The 13,528-nt window shown below is 36.2% G+C and overlaps 1 protein-coding gene across 11 annotated transcripts in view; it reads left to right on the top strand.

The window, feature by feature from the left end:
- LOC106872059 (mitochondrial ornithine transporter 1) overlaps positions 1-13,528 on the top strand; it is an 89,315-nt gene that overhangs the window by 52,835 nt on the left and 22,952 nt on the right. For 10 of the 11 annotated variants that reach the window (XM_052972420.1, XM_052972421.1, XM_052972418.1 and 7 more), the window contains one exon: positions 12,059-12,165. In XM_052972420.1, the coding sequence (XP_052828380.1) occupies positions 12,090-12,165 (76 nt within the window). In that variant the 5' untranslated portion in view covers positions 12,059-12,089. Of the gene's footprint in view, positions 1-7,388; positions 7,408-12,058; positions 12,166-13,528 lie in introns of those variants that run through there. The other variant, XM_052972417.1, reaches the window with a different exon arrangement.

Raw genomic sequence — 13,528 nt, forward strand, 5'->3', positions numbered from 1 at the left:
TATATATGTATGTATGTATGTATGTATGTATGTATGTTTGTGTGTCTGTGTTTGTCCCCCCAACATCACTTGACAACCGATGCTGGTGTATTTACGTCCCTGTAAAAGAGACTGATAGAATAAGTACTAGGCTTACAAAGAATAAGTCCTGGGGTCGATTTGCTCGACTAAAGGCGGTGATCCAGCTTGGCCACAGTCAAATGACTGAAACAAGTAAAAGAAAGTAAAAAAAGATTTTTTTTCATAATTGTATGAATTTCTGTGTGTAGGACACAAATACACAAAAATTTTCAGAAAATTCCAAAAAATAAAAAAAGCTATGAGGTGTTATATGAGATACTTAAAACAGAATTCTGCCCTAATGTTATATTATCAATATGTCCTTCCTTTTCCAAGATAGTAATGAATGATTTGAGAAGTGTTTGACTGCTATTTCTAGCAGTTCACTTGACCACACAGAAGCATTGTCCAATCAGATAAATCACTTGCTCATTGGATTAATGTAGAGGTGGCTGAGTACATTAAGGATACTCAGCTATGGATAATACCCTTGATATAATCCTCAGGCAGAATCATTGTGATTCAGTGAGAAGGCTGGGCCTTTAAATTGCAGGTACAATCCACCTGAAGGGCTTCTACACAGTTTCCATCTAACCAATTTTACTTACAAGGTATGGGTCATATGGGGCAACTGGAGGCTATGGTAAAAGACACTTGGCCAAGATGCTATGGAAAAAGGATTGAACTGGGAGCAAAAACAAATTTCTTAAACTTTCGTAAATGCTGTGCCTGGCTGAGTAGATTTATGCTTCAAAGCATTCCAACCATGACCATCCTGTCATTTTCATATATGCAGAGAACCCAGGATCACATTATCATTGTGTAGGGTGTTACTTGAGGGACATGTGATTTGCTATTTCTAGCAGATTGAGTGACTACATATATCTTCCAGAATGGGGGGAGTACATTGTTGTTGGTTGTGGTGGGGTCAATAAAAATGAGAGTAAAGGCTCAATGGCCCAGTGGTTAGGGCAGCGGACTCACGGTCATAGGATCGCGGTTTCGATTCCCAGACCGGGCGTTGTGAGTGTTTATTGAGCGAAAACACCTAAAGCTCCACGAGGCTCCGGCAGGGGATGGTGGCGAACCCTGCTGTACTCTTTCACCACAGCTTTCTCTCACTCTTACTTCCTGTTTCTGTTGTGCCTGTATTTCAAAGGGTCAGCCTTGTCACACTGTGTCACGCTGTATATCCCCGAGAACTACGTTAAGGGTACACGTGTCTGTGGAGTGCTCAGCCACTTGCACGTTAATTTCACGAGCAGGCTGTTCCGTTGATCGGATCGACTGGAACCCTCGATGTCATAAGCGACGGAGTGCCAACAATAAAAATGAGGAAAAATGACTCCTTCTGACAAAATTACATAATTCAACAATTGACCTTTCTCTACTTATGTTCCCCACCTTCAGCCTTTCATAATAATCTTTACCTTCAAAATATAGGTTGTCCATTCTAGGACATGGCCCACCCTACATCCCAGTTCTACTCTCCCTCATCTGATTACTCTGCTCCCCCCCCTTCTCTCTCTCTTATTCATTCTCTCTCCCTCTCCATATCCCCCCCCCCCGCTTCATATTTTCCTCCTTGTATTTGGCCTGTACAACTTCATAAATTATACCTCCCACTTCCCTTCCCTGTATCTATCATCCTCTATCTTTCTTCTCTCTCTCTCTCTCTCTCTCTCTCTCTCTCTCTCTTTCCTTTATCTTCCATAAATTTCAACCCCTACCTCCTGCCATCCTTCATTACACTTCCCTCTCAACTCTTTCCTTACTCTCATTCAATCTCTCTCTCTCTCTCTCTCTCTCTTTTCCCCCTCTCTCTTCCTGCTCTTACTGTCCTTTACTTTCCTATCTCACCTCTTCTTCCTTTCATTCTCTCCTCCTTTCTCTCTCCCTTTCATTTTCTCTTCACTCTCCTTTACCTGCAATAACACTTCCTCTTTCTTTCTCTTTCTTAATTTTCCATTTTCTCTTTCTCCCACTGATTTAGAAAAGAAACGCTCTAAAAGCAAATAAACAACACAAAACAAATTTATAAACTGGCCCACTTCAAAGCAATTTGTTGTAGTTATGATTGCTGTTTCTATAAATTTTATCATCATCATCATCATCATCATCATCATCATCAGTCTATTTTCCACACTGATATGGTTAGACAAGTCTCAGAGTGTCTTGCCAACCATTTGTTGTAGTCATCCATCACTTGCAACACAAAACCACATGGAAATCCTACCAACTTAGTTTCCATGTATATCATCATCATTTAACATCTGTTTTCTATGCTGGCATGGGCTGGATGGTTTGATAGGAGCTGGTAAAGCTGGGGGCCACACCAGGCTCCTCTGTTGTCTGTTCTGAGATGGCTTCAACATCTGGATGCCCTTGCTAATGCCAACCACTTTTACAGAGTGTATTGGGTGCTTTTATGTGGCACTAGCTCCAGTGCTTTTTATATGGCACCAGCACTATCATTTCTGCTATGGTGGATGGGTCTTCTTGAGAACAGCAAGGCACTATATGTCTCAATCCCCTGTCATCTCCTTCATAAGGCTTAGTGTCTTGAGATCAGCCTTCAATACTTTGCCCCATGTCTTCCTGGGTCTCCCTCTTCCACAAGTTCCATTCAATTATGTGTATATATTTTTTCATATGTGTGGAGTGGGCATAGATTCTTGTATGCCCTTCCTGTCCCTAATTATTTAATTATAAATTATTGTTTGGTATTGGCAAAGGGAGGTAGATGGACAGGTTTGCTAGAATGTTGAAGAAAATGTCTGGCATTGAATTATGCTCCTTTATATTTTTGAGTCAAATCTTGCTAATGTTAACATTCCCTTTATCCTTTTAGGGATTGATAGTAAGTACCAGTGAAGCACTGGAATTGATATAATCAACTATAACCTGTGGTTCTCTCTCTAAAAAAAACACATTCTGCTCTATGCCTATATTAGAAATCCTTGCTTTTTACTTTCTTGTTAACAAAATACTAAGAAATGTTTGAGTGCCACCCACATCTCCTTATGGTTTGTCTTTAGGCATATTTCATATTTTATAATCTGTAAACATTTCCTTATTTATATTTTAACTAGCAGTAATACTCGTTGTTGATCAAGTAATTACTTTTACTGTTTCTCGGGAGCCACATTCAAAGTATTATGATATATATATATATATATATATATATATATATATATATATATATATATATATATGTATGTATATATGTATGTATGTATATAATCTATTCCTCCTGTATGTGTGTATTTTTATAAGAGGAAAACATGTAATAATTGAACCAGAAAAAAGATCAATTTCATACATGAAGTTCTGTTTGTTTATTATATGATAATAATAAGTGGGTTGTATGTGTTATTTTATTTATCAATACTATAATGGCAATTATATAATACAGTTCATTTAAATAGGTAATTTAATCATTCTTGAATGTAATAATAGTAATGACAAATTAAGTTATTGAAGTATTCATATTGCATTAAAAGTGGATAAGCAAAAAGATTTGCTTTTCATCCCACACATGATGCTCCGACATAAGTTGGCCATGTGAAGAGCATGGTTCCTCAAGTTGCAATCCAACAACTTTTAGTGTTTGGCCCTGACTTTTATTAATGCTCATAGCAAAAGAAACTTGGATAGGAAACTGTAACCGTTTAAATTGGAATAGGACATTAGATGGTATAATTAGTATACGAGGAATGAAGACAGTGTCACCTTTACCACAACCAGTGAGAATATTTGCCTCAATGCAGTTCCTCATAGTTTATGCACATTTAATATTGTACCATTGTATAATTTTGGTTGAGACAAATTACACAATAACATAATAGGAGTCCCTTTTCTCGAGTGAAGACAATGAGGAGCTGTACCTGGTAGTTTTTGTGAGTTCAAAAATTCAATGGGGTAGTTAACACTATCCTAATCATCAACAACATTGTCAATTGAATTATAAGTGAATACTTCTCCTGGAAGTTTATTCAATAGCATATTATTAATGCTATGTACAGCAACATTTTTTGGAGTCAGGATAGCTCACTCACGGATCCAATTTGTATTGTTGTAATTATGAAGAAGATTAGGAAAGATTTCATCCACCAGACCCTTACCCTAATGCTAACCCCAATGGAATCAGTTGAATTACATATTGGATTGAGTGCAAGAAACTGTTCTTCATTAATTGGAAGTCTCCCTTCACTGAGTTTCAAAAGCTGCTCTGCAAATAGTTCAGCTGATTGATGTCTTGAAAGCCTTGATCTCATATAATAATTGAAGTAGAAAAAAGATCAACTTCATCCATGAACTTCTGTTTGTTTATTATGACAATAGTGAGTTGTATGTGTTATTATATTTATGAATACAGTAATGGCAATTATATAAACAGTCCATTTAAATAGGTAATTTACTCGTTCTTGAAGAACTTCATGCTTGAAATCTTCAGCAAGATCATTTCTAAACTTATTCCACAGTTTAACAGGATTGCCTACTTCTTAATTTTTGAGAATAATAGCAAAAAAGACATCTTAAACACTTTAGTATTTTTTATATTGAAGCTTCTAGTGTTGCTTGCCATTGCAAGCAAACCTAACTTGAAACACACTTCTCAGTATGTTCTGCAAATTTCACCATCAACTTCTTTCAAAACTTCGCATGAAGTGGATCTTCTTTTTACATGAAGAAGCATTCTGAGAATAAAGCATTCATTTTGGCTAGCATGTACAGTATATACTCCACCAATTGTTGTACCAAACTTAATCCTAGAATGACCTTGAACCTTTGTACCTATATTGCGTCTGTTTCATCATCATCATCATTATTGTTTAACGTCTGTTTTCCATGCTAGCATGGGTTGGATGGTTCGACCAGGGTCTGGGAAGCCAAGAGGCTGCACCAGGCTCCAGTCTAATCTGGCAGTGTTTCTACAGCTGGATGCCCTTCCTAATGCCAACCACTCCGTGAGTGTAGTGGGTGCTTTTTATGTGCCACCGGCACAGGTATCACAACTACAATTTCCATTTGATTTTCATTTTGATGTTGATGTACTTGACTCAATAGGTCTCCTCAAGCACAGTAGGTCACCCTACGATCCAAAGTGCTTTTGAATGAGCTGGGGCTGGTTATGCGAAACTGGTGTAGGATACAGCCATGAACTCACTTTATTTGCTGGGTCTTCGCAGTCACAGCATATCTCCAGAGGTCTCGGTCTTTCATCATTGCCTCTGTGAGGCCCATACTTCATGTGTAATAAAAAGGAACCTCATGATATAGCAGTTTTTTTGCAAAATTGTTCCCCTCAACAAAGGCCGTTAAAGTGGTATCCCTTGAATTTGAGACTTGATTTGCAGCTGTCTCAGCTGTGACGTAAACCCTTTGACCATTTTCTAAATGCACAGATAGTTGTTGAATGGCTGGGTGCCTTTCGTGGATTGTGAATCCAAATATGCTCCAGAAGGCCTCATTACTGCTTATATATCTCCCTATTCAGTATTGTTTAACTTCATCACGAGTGTTTTCTTGAATGGCAATAGAAGCAGCATCACTGCCCTTATTTATGTATTTGCATACATACTTTAAGCTCTTGATGGAGTTACAATACTCTGCATTGATATGAGCATTGAAAGTCTTTGACAGAAATGGGCAGTAAGGAACTATCCATCAATTGTCTACTTCATGATTACCAAGTTTGGCTTGCTCTCCTCCATTTTCTGTTTTCTATGGATATTGTTTTGTGCATTTCCCTTCCTTCATGCATGGTGACTGAGGGTTTTGAGCATCTCAAGGGCCATGAACCATATGAGATACCACAATCAATAGCAGGATCAGGAATTTTGACTGAAATTATAGAATCAATTTGATTTGAGTTTATTTTTGTGTATAGCCAAAGTAAAATATGGGCATGAGGTAATCCCCTTTTCTGCCATTCCACTGTATGCATGGAATAGCAAACTTCCCCAAAGATATATAAATTTGAAAAGAGGTGCATCGTCTTATTTAATTATAAGTGAAAAATCTGTGCTATGATGTGCTTGTTGATCAAGAAAGAGTTCCTTTTGTATTTCAGGCCATTTCAAGTTACATGTAAAAGTTATAAATAAATCTGGCCTACCATATTTTATTTTCGTACATATGTCATGGCATCTTGTGTTCTTTCATGCATATAGTGAGGTCCACTTGTTGGAAGGATGTACAATTGCTCCTGATTATTTCCATACCCATCATTATTTATGCTGTCTTGTAAGCGAATATATGAAGCAACCCAAAGCTGTTTTTGATGTGTTCTTACATAGGTGAGTCTTTCTGATTCAATCTTGGCATACATGTCAACAACAAATTATTGAATTAAATCCCTAGTTCTATGCAATAAATTAAAACTGAAGGGTCTAAGCATAAGATGAAATGCATAAAAATCCATGCACGATACAGTTTTCTAGAACTTTCCCTTGCCTGAGAAATACCAAAATGATATCCATCTGTTCCATATGGAAAAAGCAATGGGTACTGTAGAGCATCATAGGAGTGGTGTGTATCACTTGCCCTTTGAATGGAACAATCTCTACATTTATAATTATATCCTGTTTTCCAGTTTGTTCACCTGCTAAAATTATAAACAACCTCATTAGTCTCTGGTGCTTTGAAATGCCGTGAATTCTCAGCTGGCAGGTTTCCATCAGAATTGATCACCAGTTAAAAATTTTTGCTTTGTGTATTATCAAGGGTACACTTGAAACTCCTCATATAAATACTGTTGTTATGAAGCATTTGTTGAAGTTGTATTATATTAAAGTGAAGCCCTTTATTAAGATTATACCTTGTTTCAGCTTCTTTTTGCATATTCTTAATGAAATAAACTTGCAAAAATTTATGGTCTTCATTTTCTTGTGGTAAAATGCTACCAATTCAATGATATACTTGCCCTTGGATTTTGAATGTGGGCATGAATCCTCCCACATTCACAATATTTGCTCCAAATGAAGTTATTTGGAAAGCATTATTATAGTGTTGTATTTTTTGTCGAAAATGCTTTGAATGGGAGAAGTTCCATGAAGAAAATTTTTCAGTTCTTCAGGAAGGTCAGAAAAGAAAGGCAGCATAATTTTCCCCCTCGTGCAGCATAATGCAGGTAGTTCATTCAACTAGTTTTTACCACCACAGTAATACCATTGGTGAGACATTGAGCCAATTTCAGATTCATAGCAATGATTGGAGTTGTAACTGAAAGCAGCAAGACGCCATTGCTGACGTGACCTACCTTTGTTGTGCCTGATTCGGTCCTTTTCATGTCTATTTGCAGTTTCTTGCATATGATGTGATGCACTTCGAAGATGATCAGTTGCAAGTCATGCATTTCTTTCGTCTTCATTTTCTGCTGCATGTTGAGCTGTCATTCTTTGTTGGCTATCTGCATGTTCTGCATTTCTTTGATCTTCATTTTCTGCTGCACGTTGAGCTGTTATTCTTTGTTGGCTAACTGCAAGTCATGCATTTCTTTGATGTTCGGTTTCAGTTGAACGTCGAGCTTTCTTTTTTTGTCAATGGTCTGCAAGCTGTGCATGTGTCTCATCCTTGTTTTCTGCTGCATGCCGTGCGTTTGTTTGGTGTTCATTTTTTGACGCGCTTTTTTTTAGGAGACATTTTTTTTATTAGGAATATCAATAATAGTCAAACAAAATTACAAATGCTGTGTCCTGTCAGCATTAGTGCTGAAGTTCCAACACTACATTACAGGAATGTAATGAAATCGGGTCTGTGTGCATGTCGCTTCACTGTCAGATTCTCTCTGTGTATCTGAAAGAAGTTTGTATATTTATATCTGAACCAAGAAGCTAGAAAAATAGGTATATCATATAGAAGAATAGCTTTACGGAATCCAGGTGACTGCAGTGACATCCATTGGAATATCCATTTGTCGCAGTTCCTTTTGACATTTGAAAAGACAGTATGCTGAAGGAGAATCAAAAGATTCAGTTTCAACGTGAATGAAGCTGGAAAAATAGCTATATCATATAGAATAGCTTTATGGAATCCAGGTGACTGTGCGATGGCACTGAGAAGGCCTTGGGTCCAATGGAAGACCCATTTGTCACGGTTTCTTTTAACATTTGAATAGGCTGTATGCCCAAGGAGAATTGAAGGATTCAGTTTGGAATCTGAACCTGGGTGAGACTACGGCCACAGAATTAGATTTACTCCTCCTGTATGTGCAAAAGCATGGTTCTTCAAATTGCAACCCAGCAACTTTTAGTGTTTGTCCCTGACTTTTATTAGTACTCATGGCAAAAGAAAGTGGAATAGGAAACTGTATCCACTTAAATCGGAATGGGACATTAGATGGTATAACTGGTATGCGAGGAATGAAGACGGTGTCACCTTTATCACAACCAGTGAGAATATTTGCCTCAGTGCAGTTCCCTCATAAGTTTTTGCACATTTAGTATTGTACCATTGTATAATTTTGGTTGAGACAAATTATGCAATAGCATAATAGCTTCTCTTGAACCAGGTACTTTCATTTTGCCAGAGAAAGAAAGAGACAAAATTTCGATTTTATATATATAGAAAAAGCCTAATAGCTTCCCCTGAACCATTTACTTTCATTTTGCTGGACAAACAAGCACACAAACAGACAAAATTTCTCTTTTATATATATATATATATATATATATATATATATATATATATATATATATATATAGATTGATGACATGGTTTTCAGTGACAGAGTAGAAAGAGCCATAAATGTGGTAGAAGTAAATACACTGCCAAAACAAATATTGTTTGCCAAAATAGATTTGAAAAAAGGGAAAGAAACAGACAAAATTTATGGTAATTGAAGAAGCAGTTACAATTATGAACACAGATGACTTTTGTACTTTAGCAAATGTAAATGAAAACTGATTAATGATGGCTGTAATGATTTTAATAACAAAAGCAACAGTCTTACTAATGTTATGAGCCAGAATGAAATAGTAAACATGGGTCAATTCCTAGAAGATGAAAAAATAAAAAATGATATATCTCTGTTTTCCCAAAAATAAAGGGTTGATATATATATATATATATATATATATATATATATATATATCCTCAAAGGAGCAGATGGAATTAGCCCTGATCAATGTATGGTGGGATGTGCACTGCATCAAATAGGGAAAAGCATATGAAAGTGTGTGTTTGGTTTCTTAAAGTTATGATAAGCTCTACATAGCTGCCTACAGGCTGGTTCCACTGTAGATGCAACACAAAAGTCACAGTTAAAAATATCGGTATGAATGCTGACTGTGAAGTAACATGAGCTCGTGTAGAGGGGTGGGTGGGGGTGCTGTAAGGACATGCATGTTCTAATGTCTTCTGAAGACTGCAAAGTTGTTCCTACGTTTTACCTCACTGTAAACCAGAAAGAAATACAATTAAATGGTTACAGCTGGAACATATTTGATTAGAGATCTTTTCAGTCAAGGCTGACCTGGGGCCAACCAAGTGTGTGTGTGTGTGTGTATGTATGCATGTATGATGATATTATAACAACAAACAACAAATTTGAAGATCAAACACTAAGACATGCCGACCACTCCCAGCAAAAAATGAAAATGAGAAAAACAGCAAACTAATTAACTGCTATATCGGTGATAATAGGAGTGGGGGTTGTATATGTTTATGTGTGATAAAGACAGTATCTTTACCTCTTGGTTATCAGTTTAAAATCTTGATAGATATTGAAAGTTTGAAAAAGTGACAGAAATAACCTCCATAACAATGGCAGCAATAATAATAATAATATTAGTTTCTAATTTTGGTACAAGGTCAGTGATTATATGAGGAGGGTGTTAGTTAATTCTAGTATTTGACTGTTGTTTTATTTTATTGACCTCCAGAGGAATGAATGACCTCAGTGAGATTTGAACTCAGAATGTAATGAGCTGAAGCAAAATACTGCAAGCACTTTTTTCAAAAGTATTTCTGCCAGTCAAACATCTCACTGCCATTATCATTATCATTATAATCATTGCCGTCATCGTCATCGTCTTTGGCGGCAGCGGCATTAAGCTGGTGAGCTGACAGAATCGTTAGCATGCTGGGCAAAATGCTTAGCGACATTTCATGTCTTTACATTCTGAGTTCAAATTCTGCCAAGGTTGACTTTGCCTTTTTTCCTTTCAGGGTCGATAAATTAAGTACCAGTGAAACACTGAGGTTGATGTAATCGGCTACCCCCCCCCAAAAAAAAAATTTCAGGCCTTGTGCCTTTAGTAGAAAGGATTATTATTAAGGTGGTGAACTGACAGAATTGTTAGCATGCTGGGCAAAATGCTTAGCAACATTTCATCTGTCTTTACATTCTGAGTTCAAATTCCATCAAAGTCAACTTTACCTTTCATCTTTTGAGGGTTGATAAAATATGTACTTATCTTTTCCCTCAAAATTGCTGGACTTGTGCCAGAATTTGAAATCATTATTATTATTACAAAGGTGGTGAGCTGACAGAATCATTAGCATGCTGGGCAAAATGCTTAGCAACATTTCATCTGTCTTTATGTTCTGAGTTCAAATTCCACCGAGGTCGACTTTGCTTTTCATCATTTCAGGGTTGATAAAATGAGTACCAGTTGAGCAATGGAGTCGATGTAATTGATAAGTTCCCTACCCCAAAATTTCAGGCCTTGTACCTATAATAGAAAGGATTATTATTATAATTATAATGATGATTTTTTTTTTTCTACTATAGGCACAAGGCCTGAAATTTTGGGGGAAGGTGCTAGTCGATTACATCAACCCCAGTATGTGACAACATCAATATTTATACAGTCCAGAAAGATCACACCACTTGCAACAGCTGACTATGAAATGATGAAAGACAATAATAATAATTAGTGATGCTGTAATTTTGTTCAAGTTAAAGCACTGCAAATGAAGAAGTAGGAAAATATCTCAAAATACTTTGATTAAAGAGTAGAAATATCAATAATGCAGTGATGTCCAGCAGTAAAAGTGGAAGTTGTACCAGTTATCATTAGAGCATGAGATTTAATCCCCCAAAAACTATCATATTGTCTAGACTGGTTGCGCAATGAAAAAGATGTGTGTTCCAAAATCTGCCTTCCTTGGAACTTGTTATATTCTTAGAAAGGTACTTTTGCTTTAAGGCCTTTTATTGAAGCTTGACAGTTAACACGAAGAAGAAAAACCCAACAAAATGCAGTATTTTATATCCATTCTCTTTGATGAAATAATAATAAAAGTAGTTTTCTTTACCATTAAGCATTGACAAAAACATTAGGAATAAATCCAACAAGGCCGATATTGTTATCAATGATATGAAGGACAGGAAGTGCCTAATTCTCAAATTATACAATACCTTCCAGAAGAAACATTTCTATTCAAAGAGAAACTGGAGATAGAAATCAGCAGGATGTGGAATATGAAAAGTGAAATAATACCACTGGTCACTGGAGTGCTGGAACTCACATAGAAGGGAATGTGAAAGTTCATCAACCACATCCTGGACAACATCAGTATTTAGGCAGTCCAGAAAGATTACACTACTTGGAACAACTGACATACTATTGAAAGTGTTGCCAATCAAGTGATATCTTCTCTATAGTACCACTGGCCCATAGTTTGGACCTGGTCCTATAAAATATATTACATAAAATAAAAAAAGAAGCAGTAATAACAAGGGTTTATTATTTAAGCACGATTTAATAGGGAAGGATGAACTCAGAATGTAAAGAGCTGTAATTAAATGCTGCTAAGCATAGTTTCCAATACTCTAATAATTATGTGAAATAATAATGAAGGCTGTGATGATGTGAAAGTGAGGATTTTGATGGTGGGGATTGTGATGATAATATTTTCATTGGTGTTGAAAATGAGAGTAATAGTGGTAATGATAATAATAAAGGCTGTAATAATGGAAATAACGATAATTTTGATGATGATCATGATGATGTTTTATTATTTCCTTCTTTTTAATCCCTTACAATAGGTCCATATATTACAACTGCTGACCCAAAGTGATGGAAGTACAAACTACACAGTTTAAAAGATCAATCCTTGTCGATGGAGTCATTGACTTCACTGCTGGGACGGCAGGTAAGATTAAAAACGCCTTCATTCCTCACTTGCATCTCAGTGGTGCTTGCTTATTTATTATTTCTTTTTTGTACCTTTAAGGTATGATGCAGTACGAGGATTTACCTCCTCCTGAGCTCTTAGTTTGTATGCCTTTACTCTTTTTTGTCAGCTGAACTGCCATTACACATCCAATTGATCATACTCAGCCCATTCTCATACTGTGTATGTATATATATATATGTTATAATTTAGAACAAACAGTAAAAGGTTGTTATTATAGTACTCAGAGTTTCGAATGTTGGAGCGAAGAGCTACAATGCATTCTCATCGGTCATTAATGGCAACAGACACTATGAAAAAAAAAAAAAACCATTGAATAAAAGGGAAGTTACTCTATTAGGTATAAAACGAAAAAAAGGAAAAGATAAAAAATACAGGCAACCATATTCTCACAATACATAGACATAAACCTCCTGCGTTCATGTCTACATATGTACACATACACACATACAAACATGTGTATACACGTATTCATACACACACATACACACACACACATATATTTATATATATATGATCTCGATCCCTATACTGAGCTGTAGAAAGTGACGATGCATCATAAACAACAAACAACTTTGGATAAGTTCTTCACTTCTCAAGCTGATGTTAATGATAATAAACTATAAGCTTTTTAAATATTGTCCCTTATCCTCCTAGAAACGTTCATTCCACCAACACCCCTCACAATAGTCAACATCTTTGATAAGAATGTACTCTTATGATATGATTCTTGTTTCCCTAACTCATTCCTCTTGAAATTTTTTTGTGTTTTTATGTATCTATATTGTACCATGTATGTTTAGACATAGCTATTTTCATATATAAAGGCGATCATGTTGCTTATTCTGTTGTTTTCTTGTTCTTTTTTGCATAGGAACACAATCTCATTTGATATGAAAATCAATAGGAAAATTAATTTCATATTACAGCCAGATTTTCAGGAAGGCATTACTTCCATGAAGCAGGGATTCCTGTTATATTTCCTTGTGGTCTGACATGTTTTCATAGTATATTAAAAACGAATGACACTGCTTGTATGACAGTGACACTTGCTTACAACTCTCATGCAGTGTTAAAACAAGGAGACAAACATTCACACACACAATAGGTTTCTTGCTGTTTCCATCTACCAGATCCACTTACAAGTGATTGGTCACCTCAAGGCTATACAAGAAGAGACTTGCTCAAGGTGCCACTCTGTGGAATTGAAGCTGAAGCAATGTGGTCAGGAAGCAAACTTCTTAACCATACAGATACACTTGTAACTATACATATAGTGGCTATATACATGTATGTGTATATATAAATATATATATATATA

This window comes from Octopus bimaculoides, chromosome 13 (genome assembly GCF_001194135.2).
Source record: "Octopus bimaculoides isolate UCB-OBI-ISO-001 chromosome 13, ASM119413v2, whole genome shotgun sequence".
Classification (NCBI taxonomy): Eukaryota; Metazoa; Mollusca; class Cephalopoda; order Octopoda; family Octopodidae; genus Octopus; species Octopus bimaculoides.